The sequence below is a fragment of the Astyanax mexicanus genome, chromosome 6, assembly GCF_023375975.1.
Source record: "Astyanax mexicanus isolate ESR-SI-001 chromosome 6, AstMex3_surface, whole genome shotgun sequence".
NCBI lineage: Eukaryota > Metazoa > Chordata > Actinopteri > Characiformes > Acestrorhamphidae > Astyanax > Astyanax mexicanus.
Genome location: NC_064413.1, coordinates 39,388,963 through 39,416,136, shown reverse-complemented (window position 1 = coordinate 39,416,136; position 27,174 = coordinate 39,388,963). Strand labels below are relative to the sequence as shown.

Here is a 27,174-nt window from a genome sequence, read left to right as displayed (position 1 = left end):
CTCTGTTTCTCTCTTAAACAGGGACGGCGCCATGTCCAAGACGGCGGCAGGCGGTGCTAACGATGTCACCCGCTTCCTCTCCATGGAGGCGGGACCAAGCTCACCCACCTCTGTGTTCTCCGCCTCCAGCCAGGCTGACTGGGCGGCCAAAAGGCTCGTCTGGGTTCCCTCTGAGAAACATGGCTTTGAGGTGAGGGGGCGGGGCCAGTGGAATAACAACTGTGTTCTGCACATATATACATATATTTGGAGCAGGTACTTCATTCTTGGAAAGCAGCATCTCAATTCGTGGAGATATAAATCTAGACTCTAGACTCTGGATAGTGGCCAGTCTAATAAGTGCTATTAGAAAAAGCATTTTGATGTGGGCACTGAGAAGCTAAAAGCTGTCATCAATCATGATCATTAACAGGAAGTTAAGAGACTTGGCAAGTTAAAAGGCATTTTTAAACTTCCAACACCATTGAATTAATAATCTAAGTGTATGTGTATGATAACCCTGTTTGGGGGCACCGAGTGGTCCAGCGGACTAAGGCGCTGCCACTATGATCAGGAGATTGCTGGTTCGAATCCTGTTCATGTAGCTTGCCATAAGCTAACAGAGCTCTGAGAGAGCACAGTTGGCCTTGCTCTCTCTGGTTGAGTAGATGGTGCCCACTCCCTACATCACTCCAAAGGGTGATGTCTCTCAGCACAGGGCGTCTGTGAGCTGATGTATTTGAACCAAGTTGCTGTTCTTTTCTCAGAGTATACTACTGGCTACTTGTGTCAGAGGAGGCATGTGCTAATCCACACCCTCCTGGTGTTGGGGCATCACTAGTGATAGGGGGAGTCCTAATGAGTGGGTTGGGTAATTGGCCATGTAAATTGTGAAAAAAAAGGGATGAAAATTAGAAGGAAAATTATATAAAAATTATAACCATGTGTTCATACACTATATGTCCAAGTGTTCGTGAATATTGCCTGTAGAATTCGACTTTATGGAGTAGTCAAATTACCTAATGCCAAAACTTTTGGGAGGAGTTGAGGATAAAGTTGGGTTGTGATCATCCAGCATTATGACCTCACTAATGATCTTGTCAGTAATGCAATCTTAATACCCTTAATTTAGGAGGAAACAGTGACAGAGATGATACTTTTGTCCATATAGTGTAAATTGTCCCTTTGTTGCACCAAATTCTTGTTGTTTTTCTTCTAAAGGTAAAATTTGTTAAATAAATAAACGTTTTTTAAATCGAAAACCTTATTGAAATCCTAATATAGTTATGATATTCAGGTCCTTAGTGACTATATATATAAACATCTGACCACTTAAGATTTCCATTAATACAAAGCACTGGTGTTTTGGTTATTAACCTACCAAGACTCATTTACACTCATTTAAAGATTGATAAGCACTAGTATTAAAAGTTTACCAGGTTGTTGACTTTATTGAATGATACACTGACATGTAAACAGACATTGGCATCATGAGTTCAAGGGAGGCCTAATAGTGGTGCAGCATTTTACATTCCTTAATCCACAGTGTCATATTTGTACTACTAACATGTCACAGAAGGCATTGCCACCCACAGTGGCGTTGAGCATCACAACCTGCAGTGCACAAACCCGACTTTTAACTCAACAATTAGCAGAATAAATAATAAAATAACATTTATGTTCCCTTAAATGAGCTGCTGGCATGCTTTCACAGCGTGAACGTTCAGGTCAATATCCTCTACTGAAACGCACAAAGCGCTGGGCTGTTAAGATTAAAACATGCCAATGTCAGAGCGCAAGTGACTCACTGACTGGTTTGTTTCACGTTACGCCAAAAAACACACCCATCATTAGTTAGGAGAATTAGCACATGCCTTTTGTGTGCTTTAAGCCTTGCAAGGTGTACTTTTTGCACCCGCATGATACCCCCACAAGACACACTGACACGCCCTAAATCCAGCTGTGCAGTCAGTGCCACATTCTTTAGCTTTCATGGCACATGACAAAAGTTTTAGGACACTTCTAATTCCTGTCCCATGACATGTGGCATGTGAGTGTATTTGGGTAGCTGTATTTCAAATCTTTTGCTGCTGGTACAGACTGTCTGCTTGTCAATATTTTAGGATAAATATTCTGTAAAGTGAAAATGTCTTTAAATATTTTGTGATGCAATTTTTTATTAAAATTATACACACTTAATTTAATACAAATACCAAGGGCAGTGCCACAGTGCTTAGTAAATGACAAAAAGGCACAAACAATAAACAGTGTATGAATCAGTGCATGACTTCAGAGTGATTTCCCGGACGTTACACTGCTGCTGATGAATCACCATCGGAAATTGCTTTAGTCTAAGCGATGCTTTAATCTGGGCCTGGAAAGAAGAAGATTTCAGATCATTAGATTAAAGACAGGCAATATTCAGATTGGTTTGAGTGAGGGCTGGAGTTCATAACTCTTTCACTTCACTGCTGAAAACACTCCTCAGTGGGGTTTAGGAAGTGATGGTGTGGTTGGGAGATGGATGCTGATGAAACCAGTGTTAAACCAGAGCAGATGGAAGCAGTGGAATTGACATTACAGATGACCACGAAGCTGATCTTCTCTGCATCTATTTGGTCTTCTGCTGTGAGGATGAGGTGTTTTCTGTAGCTGGGCTTTGTTATAAAGACTCATGCATGGTGGTTCTGTGTGTTTGGAGCACACAGTATGATATTACCACCATGCTGACCCAAGACATTCAAAGTAGCTCTGTATCCAAAGATATTCTCCCTTTTCTTCACTTGACAAGTTGAAGATCCAGCAGCACCAGCAGCTTTTTGCATAATCCATAAAAAAAGACATTTTAAACATTACCTCCACATTGTGCTGGGCGATAATTATGGCCTACAAATATAATATTTGGTTTTGTTTGGTGTTCAGACACTTTGGGTTTGTTTTGTTTTCCACATTTTGTTTCCAATTGTTTTCCACAATTAATCACGGATCCTCACTGGAGAGCTGTAGTTTTTAGAAATGGGAGAATTCATTTCTAGCTAAATATATGCTTTATCCCACTGGTGTTTGGTTCTAAAGTACTGAAACTTTTTTCGGAACAAGCTCAGTCTTTGGAGTGGAATGTTTAGAAAATCTGCGCATGTTGGTCTGTCGGAGGCACCGGTAACCAAGATAAACACTTCAGAAATGAGTAGTGTTTTCAGATCATTTAGATTAAATAGATGAGATGTCTGTATGTAAAATCGCGTTTGCACCATTTTGAAAATCGCATTAAAACTGTAATTCGGGCGCCAAGTGGTCCAGCGGTCTAAAGCGCTTCCACTATGAGCGGGAACCCTCGCTCATGCAGCTTTGTCACCAAGCTGCCGATGCTCAGAGGGAGCACAATTGGCCCTACTCCCTCCAGGTGGGTAGATGGTGCTCTTTCCCCACATCACTAAAAAGGTGATGTCCGCAGCACAGGGCATCTGTGAGCTGATGTATCAGAACCGAGTCGCTGCGCTTTCCTCCAAGCGCGCCGGCTGCTCGGCAATGCTGCAGCTCAAAAAGAAGCGGTGTTTCAGAGGAAGCATGTGTTAGTCTTCACCCTCCTGGTGTGTTAGAGCATTACTAGTGGTAGGGGGAGTCCTAATGAGTGAGAAAATGGGAAAAATTAGAAATAAAATTATATAAAACAAAAACTGTAATTCGAATTAAGCGAATTAATCGTGAAAATTGCCCAGCACTACCTCGACATAACCATGTCTATTTGTAGTGATTACGCCTGATTGATCAGTTTATCATTTATCACCTAAGTGTCCGTGCACCTGATGGCCATATTGAATCAAACGATTCAAAAGATCAGAGGAGTTTTTTTTTATTTTCTCCAGAGTTTTACCAACTCTGTTATAGTTCATTTTAGTGTCTAGTATACAAATTTGAGCACAGCATGTGTGTTATTAGGAAGCATTTAACTCTTCTGGTTGTGTGACATTATACTCTAATAACCTCTGCTGCTGTTCCTCTGGCTGACATAGTTCCCCAGCAGCACTCCAGGGCTCTGATATGGCTCTCTATGAATAGAAGAATATGCTTGTTGAGCCTGCAGTGCTGAATGCTAAACAGCAGCATGATGGAGGCCTCGCTTTAATACGTCCTATGCTGAGAATGTGAGAGTGTGACTGATTGCCAGAGAGAGAGAGAGAGGGATAGAAGGAGAAAGAGAGAAGAGAGGGAGTGAGAGAAAACCACAGTGTTGCCCTTATGACCTCAAACAGGAAGCACTGAGGAGTACTCTCTCCCTCTCGCTCTCTCTCTTTCTCTCTCTCTGTCTCTATCGTGTCCAAACACACTCATACACTCTCTCTCTCCATATCTTAGTGTATCTCTCACTCTCGCTCTTTCTCACTCCCAAGCACACTCCCCCTCAGCCTGTCTGTCTCTGTCACCATGAATGTATGCTCTGTTCTCTTGTGTGTATATGAGTGTGTATGTATGTGTGTTTGTGAGAGAAAGAGAGAGAGAGTCTGTGCTCTCAATAAAACTTGAACAGAGTGACGGAAAAGTGAGTCTGTAGCTGCTCCTTCACGTGACGCGATGTGGCCCACACACATCCTGGAGAAGTTCTAGCAGTTGTCACAGTGTGTGTGTGTGTGTGTGATGAGTGAATTCATTAACAATGTCTGAAGAGGTTTCAATAAAATGTAAAAATAAAGTGTGGTAATAGTCTTCATTCATTCAGTCTTTTCTCCCTCTTTTTTCCTTCTGTCGGTCAGTCTGCGAGTGTACGGGAGGAGCGAGGTGATGAGGTGGAGGTGGAGCTTACAGACAGTGGGCGTAAACTGACGTTATTGCGGGAGGAGCTTCAACGTATGAACCCGCCCCGATTCAGCAAAGTGGAGGACATGGCCGACCTCACCTGCCTTAATGAGGCCTCTGTCTTGCACAACCTGAGAGAGCGCTACTACTCAGGACTCATATATGTAAGTGTGTATGTGTTTTTATGAAAAGACATAAAGAAAATGTAGGTATGTTCATTTATTTATTTAACCAAACCTCTTTCAAGAAGTCCAGTGTTTCTTGTTTTCATTCACATTAATCTAATTTGTTTAATTGATGCTACAGTAACAGTGTTAATAGGATTTCACATAGAGGTAATGTACAAGATGAAAAAATGAAGAGAGCACTTCAGTTTCTGAATCAGTTTCTCTGATTTTGCTATTTATAGGTATATGTTTGAGTAAAATGAACATTGTTGTTTTATTCTATAAACTACAGACAAAATTTCTTCCAAATTCCAAATAAAATGTTTGTTATTTAGAGCATTTAGTTAGTTTAATTAACAAAAAAAAGATGCAGAGCTTTCAGACCTCAAATAATGCAAAGAGAAAACAAGTTCATATTCATATAGTTTTAAAATTTCAGAAATCAATATTTGTTATAAAAACCATAAACCTGTTTTTATCACAGTTTTCGTGCATCTTGGCCTGTTCTCCTCCACCAGTCTTACACACTGCTTTTGGATAATTTTATACCACTCCTGGTGCAAAGTCAAGCAGTTCAGTTTGGTTTAATGGCTTGTGATCATCCATCTTTCTCTTGATTATATTCTAGAGGTTTGTAGCTTACTATCTGAAGAGATGATAAAGCTGGTTACCTTTTAGCCTAGCATGGATACCAGCTTCCTTTCTTGGCCTTTAATTCCCCCTTGGCACAGATCAGGCCTCTGACAAAGCCATATTCACCCTGTTTAACCCATTTTCCTATAACTAGCAAAGAGTCGCAGTGAAATTCTGCTTTTTAGTGTTACTGAAGCAAAGTTACGACAGCCAGTTGTCTCTGAATAGAAGTGACAAGTGCTAGCAGGGCTTTTACGTGTATGCTGGAGCACTGTTTGTTTTTCTTTCAGTTATAATGAATATAAAGATTATAAAGATTATATAATCTCTGTATAAACAGTCTTAAATACTTGTTGTTTGTGAGATTTTGTCAGTGTGTGCATCTCAACTATCTGTTCTCTGTGCCAGCGGGTATTTGGGAGCGTAAATAGGATATACACACACACACCAGTAATTGGACACCTGTTATTGGACACTGCATGTTGCTTGTTTTGATGAGTACTCAGGAAAGATACATGAGCCTGTGTGTTTGTTCTTGTCTGAGCACACACACGCACAGAAACATGTATGTATTAGGGGTAGGGGTGGGCGATATGGCCCTTAAATAATATCACAATATTTTATGGTATTTTCGCGATAACGATACTCTTGGCGAAAAACACTGGAAAAAAATCATGAATACACTACTGCAACAAAATGAAAATTAAATTTCGTTATTGTATACGATAGGATATGACACACCCCTAAATGAGAATGTCATGACACTAATAATAATACATATATATATCTCTATATATCTAGGATTAAAGTAAAATAAATGATACTGGACAGATATAATCTGTCTCTAGTAGATATATAATGGGATATTTTTCTTTTGCTAAAAAGAGTAAAAAAGTAGTACCCTGATATGATAATAAGCGGTGGGTGATACTGCACGATATTTCAGGGTATAATATCGTTCACGATATTTGAACATTTTGGAGATATTATTGTGAACGATATGATATAGCACACCCTAGCACACCCTATATGATATAGCACACCCTAGCTATATCATATCGTATATATAATGCTTCACTGTTCTCATTTCCCATTAGATCGATTATATCTATCCAGTATCATTTAGAGATATTTGTAGTGCATTATTAGTATCATGACATTCTGGATCATTGACTTCTGTTACAAATCTGATAAAATTCTTGTGTTTTTTAATCTTTTTAGTTAAGGCTGTGCCATATCATATGGCCATAATAAGTTTTGTCATATCGCCAAGAGTAGCGCAATTGCGAAATTACCAAGTAATATCGTGATATCAGTTTAGGGTCATATCGTCCACCCATAGTATGTATAGATTAGGGTAGATCGAATGTTGCAGACTGATTGTTTATCTCTAGTCTCTTAATTTTCATTCTGTCTCTCTCTCTCTCTTGTGAATGTAGACATACTCTGGCCTCTTTTGTGTGGTTGTGAACCCATACAAGAATCTACCCATCTACACAGAGTCCATTGTAGAGATGTATCGCGGCAAAAAGCGCCATGAGATGCCACCGCACATCTATGCTATTTCAGAGGCAGCCTACCGAAGCATGCTCCAAGGTACCTGGTCCAGATCTGTATTTCTTCACACGTCAAAACCTAATCAGTTGCTGCAATCACACGGTGTATGAGTGCGTGTCTGACACAACAGCAAGATGTTTGTGGGATCATCCACACAGAAAAATTGACAGTCTGCCCAGATCTCATATTAAATTTCATAATTACAGTATGTAGACTCATATAAAATGGTTGGCAAAAAAATAGTTGCACCAAGAAGGAATCAACCGACAGGAATGAAACTTGGTTGGTAGTCAGGCCAGACCATGATGGAGTGACTCATACCCTACGCCAGGGGTCGGCAATAGGCGGCCCGTGAGCCAGAAGTGACCCGCAAGCATGAAACATCTGACCTGTGAGGTTTTTTGAGCTATAATGAACGATAATTTAAAATAAAATGCTTCTCTGCTGAGCTCTTGTTTACATTCCTCCCCTGTCTCTCTTTCGCGCGCAACGTGACTTTAAGGTCTGCCTGTTTTCTATTTTTTAACTCGTTCTTGGATTCCCTATCTCCTTTTTTCTGTATTTGCCACGACCCTGGCGACACGGGTTTAATCCCGCATGAGGAGCGGTGTGGTTATTGATTTTTTTCATGGGTTTACCTGCTTTAAGATGAACTGTTGTGCAATTGGGTTCAACAACCCTCTGGGCTCAAGAGATACTAGTCTGTAGCACCCCATCTTGTTACACTTCATTTTATCCCTTCTCCTATTATTTTTCTTCTGGATAGCATTGCAATCCATCCATTCCTTCTGGGTGCAACTATTTTGGACAAAAAATAAATAATGGCTTGGGATATACTAATATTTTCTCCAGTGTCCTTGTCTGTTACTTTATAGAGAGGCATGTAGAAGTAAATATTATATATTTTTTTAAACGGGCCACTTAAGTAGAGATGTAAATGTATTTATTTAATTACATGCTACATGTTTTATTACATTATCATGCCTTGCCTGTTTCCATCAGGTTGAATATTTTTGAGTAATATGTTTTTCTTTTTTCTCACTTTCTGTCCTTGTACAGACAGGGAAGATCAGGCCATCCTTTGCACGTAAGTATTTGCGTATTAACTGAATGTGATTGAGTGCAGTAGAAGTAAGACTGTTCCCAGGAAGTTCAGTGACATTGCTGGAGCTCCTTTTAGCTGGATTGTTTTTTTATTTATATTTATACACTTTTACAATGGAACAGCTGTACAATAGGACCAGCAGCACTGCCTCTATTCAAGCAGTTGGTGCACATGCACACTCTGTTAGTCTGGCCAAAACAAACAGCTGTCTGGGTCTTCCTGCCCAATTCTGTGCCGCTAATTTTACTCTGCTGTTTGTGTCATGTTTTTCTTTTACACATCTCTATGAGAGAAAGGTAAACTGGAGGTGGTTTCCACTGAGATGTTTCATCTTGTGCCAGTGTTTATTTGAGCACCTTCAGCTCTGCTCCACTTTTATTGCAGTCTTACACAGTTTGTATGTGTTTATTTAAATGTTACTACGGTCAGTTTAAATGAGCTATTCTGTTTCTGTGTGTGTGTGTTTATTTCAGAGGGGAGTCTGGAGCAGGGAAGACAGAGAATACTAAGAAAGTGATTCAGTATCTGGCACATGTGGCATCATCTCACAAGAGTGGCACTTTGGGCCGCAGTAAAGACAGCTCACTCCAGGTGAGGTCAGAGTAAAGCCCACCCAGGGAGACGAGAAGGAGCAGAAAATAGACAGCTGCTCTTACTGTCACTAGTACTTTTACTTATTGCCTTTCTCCAGCTGCAAGGTTTCATCACTTACTTGTTGAAACGTTTAGTTTGGACACTTATTGCACTTCTGTGTGAGATCTGGAGTATTAACAGCTACTCTTGCATCTGCATTTTTAAATCTAATGTTTCCTTTTTCTTTTAATTGCTTTTAACTTTTCTTATACTGTCTTACTCTAAACTTTCTGTGCTTTGTTGCTACTTATTCAAAATGACCTCTTTATTCTCTCCTCTTCTGTCCTGTTCTGTTGTTTTCTGTCCTCTTCTGCTTTGCTAAAGATGGATGGAACGCGTTCTCTAGGTCGTAGCAGTAGTAGTGTGAACAGGGTGAGTGGGATGAAGTATTTGCTAACAACTAATGTTTTGTGCTCCAAAGCACACTAAACTACTCAAATATTCAGTCATTTATACAGAGTCTACAACTTTCAGATCACCACTAGAATGACATGAACACTTATGTACACTTATCAGATCAGCACTAGAACAGAGTGTACACTTATCAAATCACCACTAGAATCTACAACCCTAAATCAGAAATAGTTGAAAATGCAAATAATAAATAAAGAACACAACCATAAAATGCATTTACACTGAGTATCCCAGATCAGTCCCCTGCCCGTGTAGTTCTATCAGCTGCTGTTGAATGACGGTTCTTCATGCCACATGAGTGATGGGTGATGTTGGGTGTTGGGCTTAGGCTTGTGCCCTTGCCCTTTATGGGCTGAAAACAGGGCTGGGCCATATGAATCAAAACTAATATCTTGATATTTTTTGCTGAATGACGATATGTGATCTAAATCTCAAAGTTTATAACAAAAAAACACCAGCCAAATGTTATACAGGCATTTTTATTAATATTCAGCTGTCGATGAACATGAGATATATTCTAGAGATGAAAAGATCAATCGGTTATATACAATTTGTATAAACTTTATTACAGGCTCTAGGCCCAATAGGAAGACATAAACATATACATAATAGAAGAAAAAAATAACGTTAAGCATGTTAAGCAAGCTTTTCCTCAGTTTTTGTCAGTTTTGACTCTTTCTGTCTTTTTTCACAAACACAAAAAAATATTTAATTCTGGTCCAAAAAAGGTTGGTACCCAGAAATGTATTACCATTGCGTAAAATCTTTATTTGGTTGCCCCACATTCATGATGGTCATGATGTGGTTGGTGTGAAATGTCCTGTGGCCTGGAATAACTCATGATGTGAATATTCAATTAAAAAAATATTTTATAATTTTCCTATTTTTAGATTTGAGGAACTAATCTTTATGTTTATAACTGTAATCTTTTTATTCCTAGGATAATACACAGTAAATTCATACTGAATCAAAAGTAATATCTTTTTTTTTGTTTGTTTAGCGAAATGGCAATATACAGTGTATATATATATATATATATATATATATATTTTTTTTTTTTAATCCCATATAATAATAACAAAAAGACAATGCTGAGTCAAATACTACATTTATACAGGCACTTGTAATAACCTTCAGCTGTAGATGTACTTGAACTTGAGACATATTGCAGAGATCTGCTTTGTATCGGTATCTTTCCCCATATTTGATCCTTAAAGCCTTTCATGGATTTTGCTTTTGTACCAAATTATATACAATTATTATATATTTAGGACATTACTAGCCGTAACTTGTCCCCATAAAAAATCTAGAGTTAATACTGTGTTCTAATAAAATAAACTTCTAAATAAATCATTTAAAAAACAATTTTTTCTTTTGTTTAGCATTTTGCATACCACCCTACTTTTTTCTGATTAGCGGTTGTACACTCAATAGAGGAGGATCTGTGTGTGTTCTCACGCCTTCTTATCTACACTAAATCAAATCTGATCTAAACTCTGTAATCCATATTAATGTTAACTGCATTTTGTCTTTGTTTAATTGTGAATTCATTTATCTGTCTGTGTGAGTGTTTTTCATATGGTCCTTTAAACACTTGTTTTGTTTGTGTTTTCACTTATGTTAATGCGTTATACCGTGTTTTCCCATTTGTCCATCCCTCCGCCCCCCTCATTTATTCCTGTTTTCTAACAGAGTGTGCAGTATGTGAGTATGGCCTGGTTTTGAGTTGGTTGGAAGGTAGTGGTTTGGCTGTGTGCTGTGCCTGTGCTCCTGTAGGGGGCAGTGTAGTTCTTGAACAGCTTGGCTGTTGCGTAGTTAGTAATCCATACCCATCCGCATCTACGCTTAGTGGCGTGCAGTCTCAGTCCTGCGTGGGCTGAGCTGATGTGCACTTGCTCTTCATCTTTCAGTAGCCAATCACAGCACTTGTATGGCTATTTTATGTAGAAAATCCATTTTAAATGAAAAAACACACAAACACACACATTCAAAGAGGACTGAGAGAGGATTTTATGTACTTGGCCTGGATACCTACACAGCAACTGCTGTCATTTAGATTAAAGCTCTATGCATTGTTTCATTTCTGTAATGTGTGTGTGTGTGTGTGTGTGTGTGTGCTGTGATATGTAAAATAGCTGGCTGCTCCCTCATGCTCCTGCAATATCGTGTATAGAAATGACCATGTAGTAGTTGCTGGAGCTTTGCAGCATCATACACAGTGCTAAAGCAGAGCTGTGTTGTTCTTATTGGCTGGACAAGGTTGTACCATCTCTGAGCCATTGCTCTCTGTGTCCTGTAGGGGGAGCTAGAGAGGCAGCTGCTGCAGGCTAACCCAATCCTAGAGGCCTTCGGTAACGCCAAGACAGTCAAAAACGACAATTCCTCCAGATTTGTAAGATTCTTTTCACTCTTTTATCTCTCTGTTGCTTATTTAAAATCATGCAAAATACTGATTTAATTCAAGTGAATTTGATCTGTGTTTCAGGGCAAATTTATCCGTATCAATTTTGACGTGACTGGATATATAGTTGGTGCCAACATTGAAACCTGTATCCTTTGATATTTTTATAAATTTTCTCATTTCCTTCGTTTTTTTTATTCATTTTAAAATGTCTTGTTGTGGTCTCTAATATGAATGAATGCCACGTGAGCTGAGTTTGGTGAAAAAAAGTACTCCGGTGATCTGATATAACGCTGCTTTAGTCCTGTGGAGGAGTGCGGGCGTATTCATGAATATTCATACATGCAAACATGTCGCCTTTGATTGGCTTACAGCAATGCGACACCAGCGAGAGGGACAACAGTTAGAAATGTTTTAAAATAAAGACATTTTTACACTAATAACAGTATTTGCAATGTCATATGTTACTTTACAACATGTGTAATGACCTGCTATGTGCAGATCAGCCACTGACCTAGTCTTAGAGTCTGTAAAACGCAAAATCCACCGGAGATCCTATGTAAACCTATGTAAACACACAGAGGTGTGTAATGCAGGTCCAGAAAGTAAAAATCCACCCGGGTTGTGTTGGCTGAGCCACAGCAGAGCTGCCCAGGTAGTTGAAACTAAACTCTGTGGTAAATTTTTGCTTTTAGCTAGTGTAAACCGAGCTGTTTAAAACATACACCTACCTATCTCAATTGTACTTTGCTGGTGGTGTTCCATAGACAAATTCTAACCATTTGTTTGCACTGATGTGTTATTTGCACAAATAACACAGGAATGAACTGCCATGCTGTTCCTAGTGCTGTTAGCTCCTGTCTGACGAGATGGCGTCTGCCTGGCTTCATTTCTGCCTGTGGGTGGTCATGAGCCAAGGTGGGCGAGGCCACAAATTCAAGAGTTTTCGTATTTCACAAAGAACAAGAAAAGGTGGATTTTAGAGGAAGGAAAAATGCTAATCTCCCGATCTGCTGCATTTGTCCCACAATTCTGCCACAGTTCTGATTTCCCTGCAGCTATATACAGTATGTGAACTTAACCAAGTGTGAATCAGACCTGCTGGAGAAATCTCGAGCCATCCGCCAGGCCAAAGATGAGAGAACCTTCCATATCTTTTATCAGTTACTCTGTGGAGCTTCTGACGCCATGAAAGGTGAAATGTTGACAGCATCTAGAGAGACAGACATTCACACACCTACACACAGATTCCCACTCTTGAAATACACTCCGTACATTTGCTCTAAAATCAATGATGATATTTTTTTCCTGCCTCCCCAGGCGAGCTTCTCCTGGGCGGTGCGGATCAGTACCGCTTCCTGTGTGGAGGTTCAATACCTGTTCCAGGACAGAGCGATGCAGACAACTTTACTCAGACTATGGACTCCATGAGCATCATGGGATTCACACCAGAAGAGTGCACATGTAAGAGACTCTTTTAAAAGATATACAGACAAACCTAGGCCTGTCAGGATAAAAAAATCTTTTGTGTATGATGATCGTCACAGAAATTATTGTGATAAACAATATTATTGTCATTTTAAGACCATTTAAATGCCACTGACACAATGATAATAGAATAGCATAACAAAGCAATTATAACCTTTTAAAGACAACAAAAATTTATACCTTTTTTGTGTACAGCTCTGCAAAAAGAGACTACTTCAGTTTCTGAATCAGTTTCTCTGATTTTGCTATTCATAGTTGTATGTTTGAGTAAAATGAACATTGTTGTTTTATTCTATAAACTACAGACAAATTCCAAATTCCCAATAAAAATATTGTCATTTAGAGCATTTATTTGCAGAAAATGAGAAATGGCTGAAATAATGAAAAAAACAATGCAGAGCTTTCAGACCTCAAATAATGCAAAGGAAACAAGTTCATATTCATAAAGTTTTAAAACTTCAGGAATCCATATTTGGTGGAATAATACTGCTTTTAATCACAGTTTCCATGCATCTTGGCATGTTCTCCTCCACCAGTCTTGCACACTGCTTTTGGATAACTTTGTCACTCCTGGTGGTAAAATTCTAGCAGTTCAGTTTGGTTTGATGGCTTGTGATCATCCATCTTCCTCTTAATTATATTCCAGAGGTTCTTAATTTGGTAAAATCAAAGAAACTCATCATTTTTAGGTGGTCTGTTTTTTTTTTTTTTTTGCCAGAGCTGTATGTTAAAAAAAAACATAAAAATAAACACAATAGACAAGATCATGATAATTGAATGTTATTGAGGAAATGTTTATTTATAGTCCGTTAAGTCGATTATGTAATTATCATGACAGACCTGGTGTCTTTGCGTTCGGCAAAAGTGTCTTTGCCAATTCATGTAATATAATAATGAATGTCAGTCAGTGATAGATGCTGTAAAAAAATATTTTTAAATACTGGACATTTGTTTTTAAATTATAGCGATATTTATTAAACTATCGTTATTTAGAAATATTTACCAGGGCCAGATTCATTTCTTCTTGGCTTAATCTCTATTACACTCACAGCAATAGAAAATAGGATGCAGCTTGATCTACCTCACCCATAAGACTTAATCGTAACATAATCATTGTAACAGCATAATTTTGCTCACCCTTAGCCAATAAGCTCTCTCCTTTTCTCTCTCTCTTTCAGCCATGTTAAAGGTGATCTCCTCTGTGCTGCAGTTTGGAAACATTTCTTTTCAAAAGGAGAAGAACTCAGACCAGGCCTCTATGCCTGATGACACAGCTGCACAGAAACTCTGCCACCTGCTGGGCATCAGCGTGCTGGAGTTCAGCAGAGCCATTCTCACCCCTCGCATTAAAGTGGGCCGCGAGTATGTGCAGAAGGCCCAGACGAAGGAACAGGTGTGTGTGCGTTTGTGTGCATAAGGCGGTATTGATTAGCTTATTTTATTTATGAGAACTTTGAATTTAGATGTGGAGCGGAGAGATCAATAAAGATTTAATTTGATTTGAATTGTTTCTCTGTGGTTTGGTGAATTCAGGCAGACTTTGCGGTAGAGGCTCTGGCAAAGGCCACCTATGAGCGCCTCTTCCGTTGGCTGGTTCACCGTATCAATCGAGCGCTGGACCGCAGACAGAGGCAAGGAGCTTCCTTCATTGGCATCCTGGACATCGCCGGCTTTGAGATCTTCCAAGTAAGGCTGATATAGGGAATATTAGGGATATAAGGGAACATCTTTGGTGGCCATTTCTTTTTTCCCCTGATCTGATTCCTTCATTAGAAATGTCATGTTGCTCTGTGCCGTCATCCACCTCCTCCCATCTCTCATACTGCCATATTTTCCTCTTCTTTACTGTTTGCAGCTTAATTCATTTGAGCAGCTGTGTATAAACTATACCAACGAAAAGCTGCAGCAGCTGTTTAACCACACCATGTTCATACTGGAGCAAGAGGAGTACCAGCGTGAGGGCATTGAGTGGAACTTCATCGACTTTGGCCTGGACTTGCAGCCCTGCATTGATCTCATTGAGAGACCGGTCAGTTTGTGTGTGTGTGTGTGTGTGTGTGTGTGTGTGTTAGGTCATTTTGATTTTGATAATAATACAGCAATGTCAATGCACTTGATATTAAATGATACTGACACGCTTCGTTAGGGATGGAAAAAGAAATAGAAAATTTCAAATGGTTTGCTCCATTGAAAATGCATGATATTAAAGTGGCAGTCCATATTATTTTGTTTCTAAACTAAAAAAGAAGCATTTCTGAGTGAAAAAGGGGCAAAATATTGTGTTTGATGTTCATCGTCTTTACGTACTTACGTCACATGTACAGCCTCTGAAAGAGATTCCGGCTCAGTTTCACTGAACGCGAGCGGCTGGTGGAGCAACTGAGACTTCAAAAGAGGAAACTCAGAACTCAGTAGCTCATTCACTCACAGTATAAACAAAGTGTATAGTTGAAGTGAAGTTTCTAACTGAGTGCACTCTCTCTCTCTGACTAAACATAACCTGAAATCGGATTAATTCGCTCTGAAAGGAGACTGCATCACATCTGCCCAGTTTTAAATCATTTTTTCGCATGCTCTTTGCAGTTCTCACCAGAGAGGGCCCTTAATTTCAAAACTTACAGACATCAGCTTTAATTTAACTAAAATAATTGAACTAAATCTGAAACTTTTATTTATTTTAAATGATGACAACCAGATTGTTAGCACATATAGCTCTTGCTTGTCAACCAGCCTGCAAAACAGGAGCATTGTTTCAACATTTTTTAAATGTTATTAAGCAGACATTGTTGAGTGTTCAGGATCAGTGTTTATTTAGAAGATATATTAACGTATAATCTACTCTGACAAAGAATTTCTTTTATGAACAAACATGCTGAAAATGTAATTAGAAATCCAAAAGGGAAACAATAAATGGTTGGACCAATAAGCAGAATTGATAATCGCGTTAATATCAGTAGAATCTCACAGTAAAGTCCCAGCTCTGTTCTATGCTGTCTAAACAGTGAATGTGAATTTGCTTGAACACAGAAATACTGTATAGTTTAATAAAACAATAATTAGACTATTTCTATGATATTGAATTATTTATGGTCATTTATTGGTTTAATTCATCAAATTTACAATATCTTAGTTCAAAAGGTGGGCTTTATATACGTGATGCAAAGTGTTCTGTAACATCTGTAAATGGTCAAATTTAAATAATTTAATTAAGATATATTTGTAATGCCATCTAATGGCTTTTTTGGTAGCAGCAGTGTGCACATAACAAAATAAATAATAAAAAAAATACTGGAACAGTCATGTAAAAAATAATAGAACAAACTGAACTCTATCCTACTATAACAGTTAAACATTAAAAATAAGACTTTAAGACTTTCTCGGTCCCTGAGAATGACAATTTTTTTTCTTTAACAAAGATATATTATTAACTTTATCTGAGAGAAAGATGCTCCTTAAAGGGATAGTTCGGTATTTTTGACATGAGTCTGTATGGCATCATCATAACCAGTGTCGTGCATCCACACTGACTTACCCCCCACAGCGTCCTGTGAGCCGAGTTCTTGTCCAGTTTAGGTCAAAGCGAAAGTAGTCCGGCATGTTTGCTGGGGTCAGGAAAATAACTCCTTTTTCTTCCCAAAGCAGTACGTGTTCAAAAGAGTGATTTATTTACATCACAAAAAACTAACCCTGCAAAAGTCACGCCTCGTAAATCACTTGGGTCCTACTTTCTCTCGTTCCATATCAATGCGCGCAGCGCTGCAACCTGACAGCTAGCCTACGTGTTTGGGTCGCTTTGTTTACTTCTCGCCTCGAGAACATGTCTGACTACGAGAGTGACGAGGAAAACATTGATCACCGCTCAGAGCCACGGGGATATCTTTATGAACCCGAGTATACAGATGTTGAACTTCGCCAAATGGAATTAGATCGGGCAGAAAGAGAGAGGGTGGACAGAGAAGTGGTGGAAGATGAAACTGGAGCCACTGCTGGAGCTGCGATACCCAGGGTGGCCGACAAATCCTGGTGCACTTGTTTCAAGTGCGAAATAATGCAGACCGAGGTGGAATGCTACTGTTGCCACGAGTGGGACTTAGTTATGCCCGAGATGCAAGACCTATCCATTGATGAGGATGTCAGCGGGGCAGCTGCTTGCATCACAAACAACAGTGACTTCCCTGCACTCCTGAATGCTGGTGTGTTGAGAACTTTTTTTACGCTATGAGTGAATGCTGTAGAGAACATCGGTAGGCTACAGTTTTATTTACCTGGGGTGCAGGGACAGCAGATTTCTTCAGAATCCGTTTCTTCATCTGTCGTTGTCCAGGACATGTGGATAAAAAGTCATCATCGCTGAAGTGCGCACTGCAAACACGAAGCTTTTTTATTTTTTCCACTTTTGTGTCCACATGGATGCCCAGCGCTAGTACCCAAAGTTTCCTCAGAGCAACATCAGTCACAGGAAAACGATGAAAACTCTGCGGAGAATCAGCCACATCTTTGTTGCTACAGCCTGGATAGTCACAAGTCCGCACCATTTTAACACACACACACACACCTAGCTATATATATATATGTGTTTACAAAGCTTATAAAAGCCAATAGACTTCTCCCTAAAGTTAGCTCGTTTGCGTTGCTAGTCTGAACACAGCTGCTAAGCACTGCCAAAACACAGAACAAGTTGACGCGTGCGCAGCTCGCTGTCAGAATGACGCGCACTGATACGAAATGAGAGAAAGTAGGACCCAAGTGATTTACGAGGCGTGACTTTTGCAGGGTTAGTTTTTTGTGATGTAAATAAATCACTCTTTTGAACACCTACTACTTTGGGAAGAAAAAGGAGTTATTTTCCTGACCCCAGCAAACATGCCGGACTACTTTCGCTTTGACCTAAACTGGACAAGAACTCGGCTCACAGGACGCTGTGGGGGGTAAGTCAGTGTGGATGCACGACACTGGTTATGATGATGCCATACAGACTCATGTCAAAAATACCGAACTATCCCTTTAAGGTACCAAAACTATTAACATATTTGAGGCTAGACAAAACAACTGTTATTTTTATATTTTCAAGTTTTCCTTTAAGAAGATGAGAATGTCCACATTCTCTGGAGAAAGGGCTGTTCTTTGACCTACAGTGCGCTGCGCCATTTGCGTGAGGGCTCGTCAATCCACTTTTTGACTTCGATGCTCGAGACCATGACATAATTTCGATCGATTTAGATGAAATATCGAAATCGTGACACGCCTACTGTGAGTTCACCTCGCCACAAAGCACGCAAACCGTAAAGACAAGAAAAGTTCTGCCGCTTTAAATGAACACTATCAAAATTAAATCCTTCTCAGTAATTTATCGGTTTGGGTCCACATTGGACAATGTCTGGGTCCGCCTATTAGTGACCCCTGGTGTAGGGCTTTCTGTCCTATTGTGTTTGTCTAAAACATTGTGTTTGTTTGATATTTCAGCTGTGCATCAGTGCATACAGAGCTTTTTTATCTGATTTTTACATTGGTGGTTTTTACAGGCACATCCCCCTGGTGTTCTGGCGCTGTTAGATGAGGAATGTTGGTTTCCACGCGCAACAGATCGATCATTCGTGGACAAATTGTCCGCTGAGCAAGGCTCACATCCCAAATTCTACCGGACACGGCAGCTGCGTGAAGAGGCTGATTTCTCCATCATTCACTATGCTGGAAAGGTTTGATCTCACTCCTCTTTCAGTGCATCTCTCACTCTCTCTGTCCTTTGTAGATGGACCTACATTCAGGTTTGTATTCACATTCTCTGTCATTCATTCTCTCAGGTGGACTATAAGGCAGATGAGTGGTTGGTGAAGAATATGGATCCTCTGAATGATAATGTAGCATCTCTTCTACACCAGTCTTCTGACCATTTCATATCCGAGCTCTGGAGAGAGGGTGAGGAGATGTGTGTGCATGTGGATATTTGGTAGTATGAGCTGTGATCTAATTATGTGTCCTAATTATGCATTAATTCGGAATCACACACACAGTCAAGTGCTTGTTATGTTGGTTTAATGTTCGTTTTGCTTTTTAAGGCATTTATACTGTAAGCATTGAGCTATATGTAAAGAAGGAGTCATATGAGGTGATAGAGGATATGCTTAATCACAGGTCCAATGATTTTTCTGACTAACAATATTGATTAGCTGATCACTAATGTTGAAATTACTCTGTTATTATCTTGTTCTAACATTTTGTAACATTTTTTTTTTCTCTCTGCTTCTTGCTCTCTGTCACACTTTTATTTATTTATTTATTTTTACTTTTTTATCTATCTACTTGTCTTTCTTTCTATTCTCATCTTTTTTCATCTCTTATTTTCTTTTTCTTTCTTTTTTCTCAACTCCTTCCATCTCTTCCCTTCTTTACCCTTTCATCTCTCTCCTTCTTTTCCCTACTAATTTCTTACAAATCTCTTTTCTTCTCATATTTTTCTTCTCATGACGTCTCTATTCTTCTCTTATCTTGTCCTATCTTCTCTTCTCCTATCTCCTCTGTCTTTCCCTCCCTCAGATATTCAGACTCTTCCTCGTGTCTACTTTTTTGACTCCTATGCCACACTGCAGACCAATGGCTCTGACAGCAGTAGGTTTATCCTCCCTCTCGTCTGTTCCACACCATTACTATCTCTCTTATCTCCATTTCGCACAAATCTTCTCATTCTGTAACTCCTCGTACACACATGCCCACATGTGTACATTATTCTCCATCCCTTTCCCTTTTCTCTCTTTCTTATTCATTGTTCTATTCTCTCTTTTTCTTCCATTAATCTTTTTTTAAATAGTGACTGATGTGTGTGTGTGTGTGTGTGTTGCTGCAGTAGCTGAGTAGCAGTTTTTAATGTGTTATTTGGTTTGAGCTGCTTTAGTACTAACAATAGTTGTGTAGTGTTGTAGATGTAGCTTTTGATGTGATTGTTCTAATTTGTTTTTATATTATCTATTAGTGTGTAGTTTGTGTGTTTGCTGTGCTGGTAGTAGTAGAATAAGGATTGTGTCTCCTCACAGGATTATCAGTGATGTTGGCACCATGTACATACATGTAATTGTAAATACATAATTGTTAATAATAATACATCAATAACTAATATATAATTATTGGATTTTGCTTTTATTTAAAATGACAAATATGTTTTCTGTATCTACTAAGCAGTATGAAAACCTAAACATCAGGGGTGTAACGATACAGAAAATTCACGGTTCAGTTCACACCTCAGTATAAACCTCATGGTTCGGTAGATTTACGATACGTTTACGGTATGGTTGGTGAAAAAATAAAGAGGCTGGGCATTTTGTATAGCCTCAGCTTTATTAACCTTCATAATAACAATGGAACTTTATTATAACCATGTTTTGTTTTTTGAGATGGAATTTTGTAACGGGGCTCGAGGACTTTTATTAAACACTTGAAAGCAGGGTTTTCTCCTATTGTCATGATGAGAGGCTCCATCTTTTGTATCTTGTTGGAACAAACAAACAATGAGCCTGATTGTGGTGCTTCATTAAAAACAAAAACAACAGCATTACCTTAACTGCTTAAACTACACTTTTTTACCCTAAAAATATTGAGAGAGAGAGAGGGTGTGCGAGACAAAGATAGATGCCATGTGCGAGAGAGAGAGAGAGTCTCCTATAGGCTGTACCGTGTATACTGTGTACGTTTACACGAACCTAAACGTGACCCCCCTACCGTGACAGTTCACAAAGATCACAGCTTCCGTTACACCCCTACTGAACATACATTAAGTTTAAATGCAGATCATTAATAGTGGCCAGATTTTGCAGTGAATTTGATGCCAGTATTTTGAGCCAATGTTTTTTTTTTTTCCCAAAAAACCTGATAGTTGGTCAGAATAAATGAATTACACAGACCCAGATGGTATTTTTTTTTTTTTTTCATCATCTCCAAACTGACTTTAAAGACAGCATACAGGGGTTGGAAAATGAAACTGAAACACATGTCATTTTAGTGCACATCTTTCAGTCTGTGACCCAGAAAGCGAGTCTTTGTCATGTATCAAGAGCCACGGTATCCAGAGTAATATCAACATACCACCAAGAAGGACCAACCACATCCAACAGGATTAACTGTGGACACAAGAGGAAGCTGTCTGAAAGGGATGTTCGCGTGCTAACCCGGATTGTATCCAAAAAAACATGAAACCACGGCTGCCCAAATCACAGCAGAATTCAATGTTTACCTCAACTCTTCTGTTTCCACCAGAACTGTCCGTCGGGACAATCATTTATTGTGGTCTAAAACCAGGGGTTTCAGTTTCATTGTCCAACCCCTGTAATTCTACAATTTCAAAGTAAGAATCAAAAGGATTAGCTGATCCTGATACAATATTTAATCTACAAACTCTTCTAAGCTTTCTAATGTTCACAGTAAATACTTAAGCACTCTTCTACCCCATTGGAGACCCATTGATATTGATGAGCTATGATTACTAAAATCATTTGCTGATCATTTTACTTAAATTATTTTTTCTTTTTTGTAGTGTATCCTCTTACTGTGCATGGTACCAACACCTGATATTTTGACCTCACTTTGTGTTCACCGATTTACTGATGAAAATGATGCATGCCAGTTTGGCTTGAAAATAAATACATTTAAATTTAAGTTTTTTTTTTCATAGAACAGAATAACTGTTTTGCTATCTTATCATAATTATGGATTATGATCTTCAGTGGACAGGATTGTCGGAATGGACCAGGTGGCATCTGCTGAGAACAGTGGGCCGGTTACTTTTGGTGCAGCAGGATTGAAGACAAAAAAAGGAATGTTCCGGACAGTCGGACAGCTGTACAAAGAGTCACTGACCAAACTGATGGCCACACTGCGCAACACCAACCCCAACTTCCTGCGCTGTATCATCCCCAACCATGAAAAGAGGGTGAGAGTGAGCTTGTACAGGTGTTTCGTAATAATAGTGTATCGTTTGCTGTATCTGTTGTGTGACAGCACAAGCCACTCAAACATCACCTGTGTAATGTTAAAGCTTTATTCAATTCCTCTTTTTAGGCAGGGAAGTTGACTCCTCATCTGGTCTTGGATCAGCTGAGGTGTAATGGAGTCCTGGAGGGAATCAGAATCTGCAGGCAGGGCTTCCCCAACCGCATCCCCTTTCAGGAGTTCAGACAGAGGTGTGTGTGTGTGTGTTTGTGTCTCTTTTTGTTGCTGAGCTGCCTCACTGAGCATTCAGAAACACCTGTCAGCTCCTTTATTCTGTTGTACTCACAGTCCTCTTCAGTCTGATTCTCTTTATTCGAGTATGTACCTGCCGTGATGTCGTGACAAATCAAGTGTTTGAATGCAGGGAGAGAATTTCTCTAATGCTGTTCTTCTTTTTTCCCTCCTGTTCTTTTGTCTCCTTTTGCTGTCTCTTTCTGCTGTGCGTAAGGTATGAGATTCTGACTCCGAATGCTATACCCCGCACCTTCATGGATGGAAAACAGGCCTGTGAGCTCATGGTGAGTACAAGCACTCCAATCCTTTTTCCTTCCAGGAAGTTGTTCCAATAGTCATATTTCCCTCATCAGTTAAATAGTCACATATGGACATATCATATGTATCATCTACACCAGGGGTTCTCAACCTTTTCAAGGCCCCCCTAATAATAATAATACAGTGTTAATTTTAATGACGAATAATTTTCGTCATAGTTTTCATCAACAAAGCTTTTTTTCAAGACGAAAACGAGATGATAACTAATATAAAAACAGTATTAAAAAAATAAAAACGAGATGAAAATGTTTGGCAGGGACGAAATCCAATCAGAACTGATTTAGTTCTGTGAAAGGTAGGGATCAGTTAGGAAGAGATCCAATCACTACTACTTTAGCGAAGGTGGAGAGGCGGGACAAGCGGCGTAGTCAACCAATCAGTACCCGCCTCTCCTGAAGCAGCGCGGCGTGCTGGGTTACTGCTACAGCTCTGTTCAAACTATAATTTAACCATTCAAATGTTTTATGACCCGATTTCTAAAACAAATTTTTAAATACAAAATATTTATAGTCACATACCTACAATAATAATTTACATTAAAATCATAAAGAAATATAAATATATTTTACATTTAAACATTAACAATATTACACAACTAGGTAATAAATGTTTAATTTTTATAAGTGTGTAGTTAATAATTCAAGGGAACTGATGAAAAAGCATTTTCATTTTAGTCGACTAAATTGACTGTAATTTAAGTCGACTGTATTCTTATGATAGTTAGTTGACTAAAACTAGACTAAAACTAAAAACATTTCAGATGACTAAATTATGACTAAAACTAAATGCCATTTTTGTCACAAGACTATGACTAAAACTAAATCCAAATTTGTTGTCAAAATTAACACTGTAATAATAATTATAATAATAATAATAATAAAATGTTTCAAAAACAGAGTATAATGAACTCTTGCTACCATAACTTTACCCTAAAATAGTGATTAAGGCTATCCAAGTATAGTACATGAACTTCTTACTGGAAACATGCTCTAATATTGTGCTTCTATCTTTGTATTTTTACCTTTAAATATACACATAAGAGTAGCACGGTTTGACAGGGTAGCACAACTCAACAGAACACCTGATGACTCGGCTCGCCGTGTGGGCGTATCCGTGTGGGCGTATTCGTGATGTTTTTAATTAAAAAGAAGCAACAGGTGTAGTCAATCATAAGTTAAGATTTTTAATCAACCTCACTGTGATCTATAGTTCTATAAATGCGTTTTCAGCTTCTCCTCGGTGGTTAAAAGGCAGCTGTTCTCGTATGTATCTCGTATGCCTCTCATACACATAGCTGAACTTTTTGCCGGAGGGTGGGGCTGCGCTCATGCGGGAGCTCTCTCTGTTGAAATGAATAGGATGCTCTGTGCTGGTGGACCGGGAGAGGATTAGGGCTGGACCCGAATATTCGGGTATTCGGATATTCGTTCGTTGAGTAGGTATTCGGTTTTTAATTTTGGTATTCGGATATTCGTTTTTTTTCTCCTTTCCAGAGTTCCACCTCACTCTAACCACTTCTGTTCTCGCGGCAGAAATGTGTATGTGGCGGGCGGGCGCGGGATTAAAAGAAGCAATTTTTTTGCGGAGCGGTAACGAGACAGAAACGCGGGAGCGTGGAAGAGTGGGTTTAAAAATCTGTCTCGCGCAGACCTCTATTATACATGATAAAAAAAATGCAGGCTCTTCGAAACTGATTTATATAATAAAACGTAAGGGGTAATGTGGCAACAGTAGGGGCTAAATCGGTTACAAAAGCCTGGCCTACAAAAATGATGTCTGAACGAATTTCCTCTTATCTAATATAATTTAAAATGGTTTAAAAATGTAAAATAATTTCTAAGCAAACGAAATATTTAATATTGAGCTTATAGCCCAAGTGCAAAAATACAAAATCAGTAATACGGCTATGCCCTGCACAATCCTTAAACCGAAATAGACCAAGTACAATAACGTCATTAACAATGACTTTCCTCTACTCTAATATAATTTAACATGGTTTAAAAATATAAAATAATTTCTAAACAAACGAAATATTTAATATTGAGCTTATAGCCCAAGTGCAAAAATACAAAATCAGTAATATGCCCTGCACAATCCTTTAACCGAAATAGACCAAGTACAGTTTACAATGACTGTCCTCTAATATAATTAACAATGTTTAATAAAATACTTCCTGAACAAACGTTTTTTTTTGTTTGTTTTTTTAAGCAAATAGCCTAAGTGTGAAAACACAAACAGCAATTTACTGGGCTGGCTTGCGCAGCGGAGAAACCGTGCAGCAGCAGCCTCCTAGCCTGCTTACGCAGCGGATAAGCCGCGGTGTAGGGCAGCAGAAATTCCGGGATGAAAACACAAAGAAATCTGGGCTAAAAACACAGAAAAAATATGGGGTGAAAACACAAAAATCCGGGATAAAAACACCAAAAATCCGGGGTGAATATGTCTCGTCGGTCAGAGCAAATTGAACATTTTTCAGTGGATTAAAGGGGCCGTGATTTGCTTTTTTTTTTTTTTTTTTTTTACCTCTTTTTTTTTAAACTAATATTCGAATATTCGCTTCGAATCAGTGCCGAATATCCGGAGCTCAAAAAACGCTATTCGGGCCAGCCCTAGAGAGGATGCGTCTTTCTTGCGTGCAAGCCGCACTAACACTAAAATTGATTTCAAGTTGTGGGCCACTGACAAGACCCCTGATTTAAAGTGCTCACCACAGACTACTGTCTTCCTCTGAGGATGAGCCTGCGGACCCCTAGAGAGTGCTTCGCGGTCCCCTGGGGGTTGGCGGCCCACTGGTTGAGAAACCCTGATCTACCTGTATATAATTCTGTTGAAATAAACTGCTGTGTAATTGTGTTTTAGATTAGTGCTCTGGAGCTGGATAGGAATCTGTTCCGGGTTGGCCAGAGTAAAGTCTTTTTCCGTGCTGGAGTGTTGGCACACCTGGAAGAGGAGAGAGACCTGAAGATCACTGACACCATCATTCGCTTCCAAAGCGCTGCCCGGGGATACCTTGCCAGGAGGTGTGTTTGTACATGTTTTTATATGTGTGTATGTGTGTTGTATTTTAAACAGTTTTGCTAAAATTTAACCACAGTGCTTGTGGTGAATCAAGTACAGTAATTGATTATGTGTTTGATTAAAGAGCGTTCCTAAAGAAGCAGCAGCAGCTAAGTGCACTGCGGGTGATGCAGAGAAACTGCGCCGCGTACCTGAAGCTGCGCAACTGGCAGTGGTGGAGACTCTTTACCAAGGTAATGAACAATAGAGCTACGCCAATACAAGTGCTTTCAATAAAAAGTTTCTTATTGCAATGTCATGCACATTTATAATAGGGACAAACGTCTCAGGTCATTTGTTACAGTTTACTGTTTATTCTGAACTTAATTTTGTGGGGTAACTGTCTTTACTGTCCAGGAAATGCATGTAAGAAGTGTGAAACCAGTTACTGCTACATGTTGCATATGGCAATTTTAAATGTTCAGTTTATGGCTACATTTAGTATAAGAGGGTTGGATGGTTATGCTTATGATAAACATTTCTTTGTATATAGTTAATTTGTTTTTCCACTGTTCTTAAACCAAGTGAGCATACCCGCTCCTTCTTATTTTAAAAAGGCTCACCACACCAGAGCTGCTTTAAATTTCCAAGCTTTCTTTCTGGAATAATAAAGTCTTTAAGAAAAGACAGCAGACAAGAGAGCAGAGTAGCATGACTGGCTAAAATACTGCTGATGATCATTCTAATATAAACAAACATGCACATAAAAACACAATAGACAATATTAAGGTCAGCAAAAAGACATCTGTGAGTTACTGATGTCTATGATTGGTCAGTAATGTAGTTATTGTGACAGACCCATAACAAAAGCTCCATTCGATATTGTGTGGGTCTTTTTTTCTGATCACATGCTCACATTTTTGTTGTTTCATTAAGTATTGTCCCTTTGACCACTGATTTTGTACGCCTAGGTGAAGCCACTGTTGCAGGTGACCCGGCAGGATGAGGAAATTCAAGCTCGGGAAGCAGAGCTTCAGAAAGCCAAAGACAATCTGGGCAAAGTGGAGCATGAATATAATGAACTGGAGAGAAAACACCAACAGGTAGTTCAGTTCTTCACTTTCTCTCTCTCTGTCTGTTTCTCTGGTGCAGTTGCAGCAGTGTTTTTTGCCATTTTGCTAATTTAGTGAATAAATAGAATGTGCTGACTGTTGTTTTTTTTTTTTATTGCTGTGCTTTTTTATTAACGCCTTTTAGCTGTTGGAAGAGAAGGCCGTGCTTACAGACCAGCTACAGGCAGAGGCTGAGTTATTCGCTGAGGCAGAGGAGATGAGAGCACGACTGGCCAGCCGTAAGCAGGAGCTGGAGGATGTGCTGGGGGAGCTTGAAGGCCGCTTAGAGGAAGAGGAAGAGAGAGGTGTGCAGTTAACTAACGAGAAGAAGCGAATGCAGCAGCATGTACAGGTGAGTAAATTAAA

The 27,174-nt window shown here is 39.2% G+C and overlaps 1 protein-coding gene across 6 annotated transcripts in view; it reads left to right on the top strand.

Annotated features, from left to right (window-relative positions):
- Positions 1 to 27,174, top strand: part of myh14 (myosin, heavy chain 14, non-muscle) — a 55,994-nt gene that overhangs the window by 8,771 nt on the left and 20,049 nt on the right. For 2 of the 6 annotated variants that reach the window (XM_049480041.1, XM_022673493.2), the window contains exons 2-24: positions 22 to 190; positions 4,731 to 4,937; positions 7,013 to 7,169; positions 8,190 to 8,217; positions 8,709 to 8,826; positions 9,193 to 9,240; positions 11,582 to 11,674; positions 11,768 to 11,831; positions 12,780 to 12,878; positions 13,004 to 13,147; positions 14,350 to 14,564; positions 14,705 to 14,857; positions 15,027 to 15,200; positions 18,694 to 18,867; positions 18,973 to 19,087; positions 19,706 to 19,777; positions 21,883 to 22,088; positions 22,217 to 22,338; positions 22,596 to 22,665; positions 25,559 to 25,719; positions 25,842 to 25,950; positions 26,668 to 26,799; positions 26,954 to 27,160. In XM_049480041.1, the coding sequence (XP_049335998.1) occupies positions 32 to 190; positions 4,731 to 4,937; positions 7,013 to 7,169; positions 8,190 to 8,217; positions 8,709 to 8,826; positions 9,193 to 9,240; positions 11,582 to 11,674; positions 11,768 to 11,831; positions 12,780 to 12,878; positions 13,004 to 13,147; positions 14,350 to 14,564; positions 14,705 to 14,857; positions 15,027 to 15,200; positions 18,694 to 18,867; positions 18,973 to 19,087; positions 19,706 to 19,777; positions 21,883 to 22,088; positions 22,217 to 22,338; positions 22,596 to 22,665; positions 25,559 to 25,719; positions 25,842 to 25,950; positions 26,668 to 26,799; positions 26,954 to 27,160 (3,027 nt within the window). In that variant the 5' untranslated portion in view covers positions 22 to 31. The remainder of the gene's footprint in view (positions 1 to 21; positions 191 to 4,730; positions 4,938 to 7,012; positions 7,170 to 8,189; positions 8,218 to 8,708; positions 8,827 to 9,192; positions 9,241 to 11,581; positions 11,675 to 11,767; positions 11,832 to 12,779; positions 12,879 to 13,003; positions 13,148 to 14,349; positions 14,565 to 14,704; positions 14,858 to 15,026; positions 15,201 to 18,693; positions 18,868 to 18,972; positions 19,088 to 19,705; positions 19,778 to 21,882; positions 22,089 to 22,216; positions 22,339 to 22,595; positions 22,666 to 25,558; positions 25,720 to 25,841; positions 25,951 to 26,667; positions 26,800 to 26,953; positions 27,161 to 27,174) is intronic. The other 4 variants (XM_049480042.1, XM_049480043.1, XM_022673495.2 and 1 more) reach the window with 3 other exon arrangements.